This window comes from Adelges cooleyi, unplaced genomic scaffold, assembly GCF_023614345.1.
Source record: "Adelges cooleyi isolate 19-005CV unplaced genomic scaffold, UGA_ACOO_1.1 ACOO_flye_CR_arks_rails_tigmint_CR_PRNA_31, whole genome shotgun sequence".
NCBI lineage: Eukaryota > Metazoa > Arthropoda > Insecta > Hemiptera > Adelgidae > Adelges > Adelges cooleyi.
In genome coordinates this window covers 727,159-733,932 of record NW_026095981.1, presented here as the reverse complement: position 1 = coordinate 733,932, position 6,774 = coordinate 727,159, and the positions used below count along the sequence as shown (strand labels likewise).

Here is a 6,774-nt window from a genome sequence, read left to right as displayed (position 1 = left end):
GTTGTACAAAGTAAAATTATAAAACAAATCATTCAACTACACGTGTAGCTAGAATTAAAATTATACGTGTTTTTGTTATTCAGTATATTATATAGTTCAAAAAAAAAAAGTCTTGTTATTTAGAAGTTAGTTGGTATAAATTGGGAAAACAACTTAGTGAAGCATTGTACTTGTATATTCAAATCAGATAACGTGATATGGCTTTTATAAAATGTGCAAGCAGTACAATATCTGTTGTTTTCGTCAAACCGATAAATTCGTACATGAGTAATCTTAATATTTTTTGCTTTAAGTAAAAAACATTTTTTTTTTTTTTTTTATTTGAACAATACACGTGCACGTTATTTTTCTACTTATTTACTACATCTTTAGACGTTTAAGAAGCCCTCGGTTGTATTCAATTGCCGGCAAAGTCCATAAAAAATATCTACACCATCTTCATTTCTGATTTCCCATTTCATATACTTAGACAGTCCAAACCAGCACACTGAGAAAGTATTAAAGCGTGTTGCAGTGTCCACAGTTTCGCGCATCGAAGTTTTTATTTGAAAGTTATTTTTTTCACTTTCAGTTGTAATAATTCCTGTAGACCTGTGATCTCCCCCAGTCCCCACATTGTTCTGTCCACACTATGATCTTACCTCAGGGCTTTTAGTGGCTAGTGTACCGGGTTTTTTATGAGTAATTTTATTTTTGATAATAAAATTACATTTTCCCTGTGCACTGAAAAATTGCTAAAAAATATCATTTATTGACAACAATTATTGTTAAAATTAAAATAACGTTCTGTAAATATTCTTTTGTGCCAGTCAAAAAACGGTTAATGCTATACTATTGTGAAATCTTAAAAACATACCGTTTAATTACGATTTACGAATATTGTACAAACAATTTTTGTTTAAAAGCAATTCTGTAAGAAAAAAAATAAATACAAAATTCAAAAAAACTGTAATTCATTGAAATGTATTCAATTTTGCGTTGTTTTATAGATTAAAAAACAAATGGTTAAACTGCAAAAACGATGAAATTTTCTAAAAGAATTCTCCGAGCCTCTATTAGACTCATTCCAGTTTTTAAAAGGTCTAGTATAAAAGTTCTTTATACTATTAACGTAATGTATAATATATTTATTTAGTATAATCATTGTTAAAAACCAAAAAATAAATAAAACAAAGTGGTTGTTTAATAAAAAATCTTTTTGATAAAATAGTATCACATAAAAAGTTAAAATAAAATAAAACAAAATATTAACCATATGAGAAATAGCCATAACCCCTAAATAGTACACGATCGTTGATATTATATTCACATAATATTATTATTATATCCATTAATAATAACTATTTACAGTAAAAGTAAACAACATAAATAATAACCAAATAGCTATAAATAATTTAACATAAACATATAATAAACGCTATAAAATGTACTAAATAATAAGTAATGTAATAATAATAATAATAATAATTAATATTATTATTATTTTATGATATTATACAAATACATTTAATAATAATATATAAACGTCAAACTCGTTCGATGCTATATTGTTAACAATAATAATAATTAATTATGTTATTTATTTGTATACTATTATTATTATTATAATATAAATTTAAAAAAAAAAAAATCCACTTCGCATACATTATCTATAATGTTCTATAAATCATGCTATGCCAATTAAGCGTGTTATATATTTCATAATGATGCAATAATATAATAATATATTAATAACTCGTGATTTTACAATCAAATGTACATTTCCTATCGTTTTAATAATATTCACATAATCAGTTTCTCGGTATCGCTTACGCTTTTTCGTCGACGTCGTTGTCTTCTCGGTTGTTCACCCCTACGTCAATCACTTCCTCGTCTTCCTCGTCTTCTTCCTCTTTGTCGTCGTCGTCGTCGTCGTCGCCGCCACCGTACTTGACCTGTTCGGTTTTCACGCTGACTTCTTCGGGTTTTTCCAATTTAATCGGTTTTCCCAGGGTCTGTTCGCCGTTCTCCTGAGGGCCGGCTCCGCCTTCTTCCCGTTTGATAGCGTCGGACGCGGGTGTGTTCACCCGTGGCGCGGCCGCTTCCCTCCGGTGGTGTTCGTACACGTGACACTGTAAGTCCACCTGAGTCAAGAAACTCTGACAGCACTCCGTGCACTTGAACGACATCTTCTCGCATATAGACATCAGTTTGTTTTGGTATTTGTAGAAATTCATCTGGAAAATATTTAGAACAGCCAAGGTCAGGTTGGATCGGGTTAGGTCGAGTGAGGTTACCCTGTTCTAACACTTTACTTTCGAACAGTAGTTCGACAAGGTACAGTACCGGTACAGGACCTCGCGAATCACGTTCAACGGTAAACTGTCTCGCCAGTTTCGCCCTACCCTATAAAAACACCACTAGGCTGATTGACTTACGTTGGCCAGCACGTCTTGTCCTTGGTGTTCCAATGTGTGACGGTCAAGCTCGGCAGTGAAGAAAAACCTGGTCTGACAGTTAGGCCTGGGACAATCGTACGGCGGCGTCTCCGTGCAATGGTCGACCGACATGTGCGCCTGCAGACCCGTGGGCACGGTGAATATGGCCGAGCAGAGATAGCAAGTGAACGCTTTGCAACCGGCGAACGTGTGCTCGATCAAGTGGGTCTGCAGACTGTTGGGCGTGGGCAACACGCACGGGCAGAGACCGCATTCGATACCGTCCACGGACCCGTTCAACGTGGCTAGATGTGTGCCCAGATGGAGCGTGGCTTCTTGTTGCGACTCGAATCCGATCTGGAAAGCCGAAGAAAAAAAAAAAAAAAACATGTTTAAAACACTCTTATCGAACTCAACAGGAAGGGTCGGGACGAGATCCGGACGGAGTCGATGAATCGGTGTGTAGGCGCGTTCGATCGAGAATTGACCTACCACTTTCGGCCGAAACCAAAGGTCGTCCCATAGCTCACCTTGCACTTGAAACAATGGAATGGCTTTCTGTGGACGGCGGACAGGTGATGTTGCAGCGAGCCGAACGTTTCGAACGACGCCCCGCAGTCGGCGCACCGTTCCGGAGAGTTATCTGTTCGGGTTGCAGTTGGCGCACGGCGACGACGGCGACGACTTGTACCGGTTGCACGCGCCGCACACGGCCGGCGGTTCCTTGAGTCTGGCCAGGTGGTAGTGAACGTGCACTTTGACTTCGATGTCCGACACCAGCGTTTGCCTGCAGATGATACAGGACGTCGGGAACGTCAGGTGGCTGCCGCCGTTGACCGGGTTGCAATGTTTCTGCAGGTGCTGGTAGAACTGATCTTCGCTGTCGATGACCATCTTGCAGTGACTGCACACCGTGCTCGTCGCCACCTGAGCACGTTGAAAAAAGATTATCTATATAGTTTGGTAAGAATTTGCCGCGCATTCCGTCAGACAGCACGACGGCACAGTGGTCCAAAATAAATGTTTAGCTCGTCGAATTAAAAATACCGTTGATATTTTGGGTTTGCATACCGCGTGATAGGTCAAATTATATGTTTTTAACATCACCAGACGTAAATTTAAAACTTTTTTAAAAATTTACCCCCCCCCCCCGTTATGAGGTTAGAGGGGGTGTTTTTTTCAATTTTATAAAAAAAAAAAAATTTAGCATATTGATTCACATGTTTTTGGGTATCAGTTTTTTTTAATTAACCCCTAAAATTCAGAGTTAGGAAGGATTGAAAGGTGGTTAGGGGGTTGTAGTTTTGTATAATTTCTTATGTCGCATCATTTTGGTAAAATTAACCTCTTACAAGTATCTAAAATTTGAATTTTTCATAGTACCTAGCTACGTTAATCAAATTGCCAGCAACTATTAACACGTGAAATATAAAAAATAATTCGTTTTGGTCAAGCTACGTGCAAAGTTATAAACTTGGTTTTCAATTTTTCAGATATAGTCAGCGTCTCAACTTTCATTACCATATTGGTTAAGAATAAAATTTGTCAGATGTTTTCTTGGCTCAACATTTTGAGGAAATAAAAATCCGTTATTTCTTAATTCATTAAAAATGGTTTTATAGGTTAACGTTTCCTCACAAACATTCTCTGAAATATTAATTTAGATTTGTAAAAATTAGTTAAAATAATTAAAAATAGTCGAAAATCGTTTAAATTATTGAACGGGTAGTTAACAATCATCCGGTAGACCATTCGTACCACGCGCCTAACAAATCAGTTTTCTACGGCAATTAAATTGCCAGCACATCAAAGGCGGCTAAAGGCAGATAAATTATACATGGTTAAAAAGCTGAGAGCTTGTACTATAACCTACAATAGCGGACTTAAAGGCCAAATCGGGCCATTTTTATTTATAGCTTTTTTAAGTCGGGAGATCTATGATTGTTACATAGTTATACAATTGCATTGCAAATAAATAAAGGCCAGAGCATAAATTTTAAAATTTCAATAAATTACCTTCGATTTCCATATCCATATTATTGATAACTGATTTTAAAAATGAAAAAAAAATGACAAAAGGTTATGTTTGTAATCCGTATTTTACAGACAGCCAAATAGTCGTCGGAATTCTAAAATTAAACAACTTTTATTTTCTTAACTTTGACGAGCTAAATATGTTTTCTGGACCACTGTGCGACGGGCAGGTCGCAGTATGACGAGAGGGAAAAACGATTACATTGGAATAATGTAAAAGTTCTCGTGGTACACCCCGAAGAACCGAACGAGACTTTTGAACGGTTTGACAGTGGAGAATAATGCCGGCAGAAGAACTGGAAACGATATTGCACTGTAGTATATTGTTGGTAAAGCGTACCTTGCAATGGACGAGTTTGTGCTCGGCCAGGCTGATAGCCGATTGGTAGATTTCGTCACATATGTTGCATTTGTGTTTCCCTGCGGTCGAACCCTGTTGCGAATGGGTCTTCATGTGATTCTCCAGTTCCGTTCTGGATTTACAATTCTCGTTACAATACGCGCAATGTAAGCTCATCTGAAAAACATAAATAACGCGAATAGAAAAACCTTTTTTCGTCACTAGAATATCTACCGTACAGCACATAGTTTTGGTTAGGAAATTGTAACCATTTTAAAGTAACATCGACGAGTCGTTGGATTTTCTCGAAAAAACTTACTTTTGTCGATAAATTTGTAGGTTTGACTTGATGAACGGTTCGTTTGTGAGCTATCAAGTCCAACTCGTTACGAAAATCACTTTTCTCGCAAATATCACAAGTGTTCGGACCGTTCTCTATCGCCGTTTTGTTGCCGTCCGTCGACCTGGACAAGTATGTCGGTGAAGTGCACGCCGAATTTGGCGAGTCTCTGCGGTTTCGATTGAGATGACTCAGTATCTACAAACCGAAAAAGTGTTTTTCTCACAGTATAGACAGTATTGTCACGCACGGGTCCGTGTACATGGTGGCCGTAAATGTAAGTAAAAAGTACTTACGGTGGAGCTATGATGAGTTTGTATGTGTCTGTCCAATAGGAACTCGATGTGAAACGATTCCGAACAAAACTGACATTGAAACTGTTTGGAATGACTAGCTAGATGTTGTTCCATGTCCGACTGTGTGTTGAACGTAGCGTGACACACTAGACATCTCAACATCTGCGCGGAAAACATATTATCAATTTATATTACAACACATGGATGGACTACAACCGAACCGACCATGTTGTTTTGGATCGACGGTGGAGATCTGGCGGAGTAGTGTGTGTTTCTCAAGTGATCGATGAATTCGATTTCGGTCTGGAACAAAGGTCTATTGGCACCCGTGCAGTTGTTGCAGCGGTACATCCTATGCTCACTGCCGTGGTTCATGCTAAAGTGTACCTGGCGCAGTAGAACAAACCGATTAATCGTAAAAACCGAACATTTTTTTTTTACAGCCAAGACCACCCATCAACCACCCCGCAAACGTTGTCGAGGTCTCGGCGGCACCTAGTACGGACGTGGTGGACCGGGCGGTGTATCTTACCTTTAAGGCCGATTTGGTCGGGAACACTTCTTTGCAGAGCATACACCTGTAGAAATTTTGCGCGTGCGTCTCCATCAGATGTTTCTGGATGTTCTCGGACGTGGCAAACGAGCTGGAGCACTCCTGGCACGAGTACTCGGCGGCCGCCATCAGGAAGTGGCCGATCACGTGCTGCTGATAGTCCTCGAAATGGCCGAACGCCAGGTGACAGTGCGGACAAGGCAACTGCAGCTTGGAGCCCGCGCCGGCCGCGGTGGGTCGGCCCGAGTGCCGTTTGCTGCCGTCGGCGTACGCGTTCCCGGCGCGTTCCAGCTTGGACGGGCAGGGAGCGCGCGCGGCCGGGCCCGACGCCTGTTCGTGGCCGGGCGAACTCCTGGATTTCTTGCCGGCGTGACTTCGGCCGTCCGCCGAATGTGTTTTGTGTTTTCCCGAGGGTTTTTTGGAAATCGACAAATCGGTCGGACCGGTCTGGCCGTTGTCTTCGGGCGGGAACCCGCGGCACCCGTCGGTCGTCGTCGGCGGCCAGTTGAACATGGCCGCCGCCGGCGTGTCTTTGCCGTGGCCGTTGTTGTTGTTGTTGTTGTTGTGGCTGTTGTTGTTGTTGTTGTTGTTGTTGTTTAGGACGGAGTTGAGATAGTGGGCGGCGGTAAAGTGTTTTTGCAGGGAGAGCACCGACGGGAATTGGCTCATGCACAGCCGGCAAGAGTACGGCGGCAGGGTCAGCGGAGGCGAATCCGGAAAATTGAACCACGGGAACGCCGACGGAATCGCCGCCGGGTCTTCTTGGTGCTTGCCGTTTATGATGGCGGCTAGAA

At 40.9% G+C, this 6,774-nt stretch overlaps 1 protein-coding gene across 1 annotated transcript in view; it reads right to left on the bottom strand.

Moving 5' to 3' along the window:
- Positions 1–1,523: 1,523 nt before the first annotated feature.
- Positions 1,524–6,774, bottom strand: part of LOC126839919 (zinc finger protein 423) — an 81,917-nt gene continuing 76,666 nt past the window's right edge. Inside the window, 9 exon segments of the mRNA XM_050575371.1 lie at positions 1,524–2,216; positions 2,418–2,774; positions 2,948–3,059; positions 3,061–3,344; positions 4,792–4,968; positions 5,111–5,329; positions 5,428–5,589; positions 5,653–5,814; positions 5,960–6,768. Coding sequence (XP_050431328.1) covers positions 1,809–2,216; positions 2,418–2,774; positions 2,948–3,059; positions 3,061–3,344; positions 4,792–4,968; positions 5,111–5,329; positions 5,428–5,589; positions 5,653–5,814; positions 5,960–6,768 — 2,690 coding nt within the window. The 3' untranslated portion in view covers positions 1,524–1,808.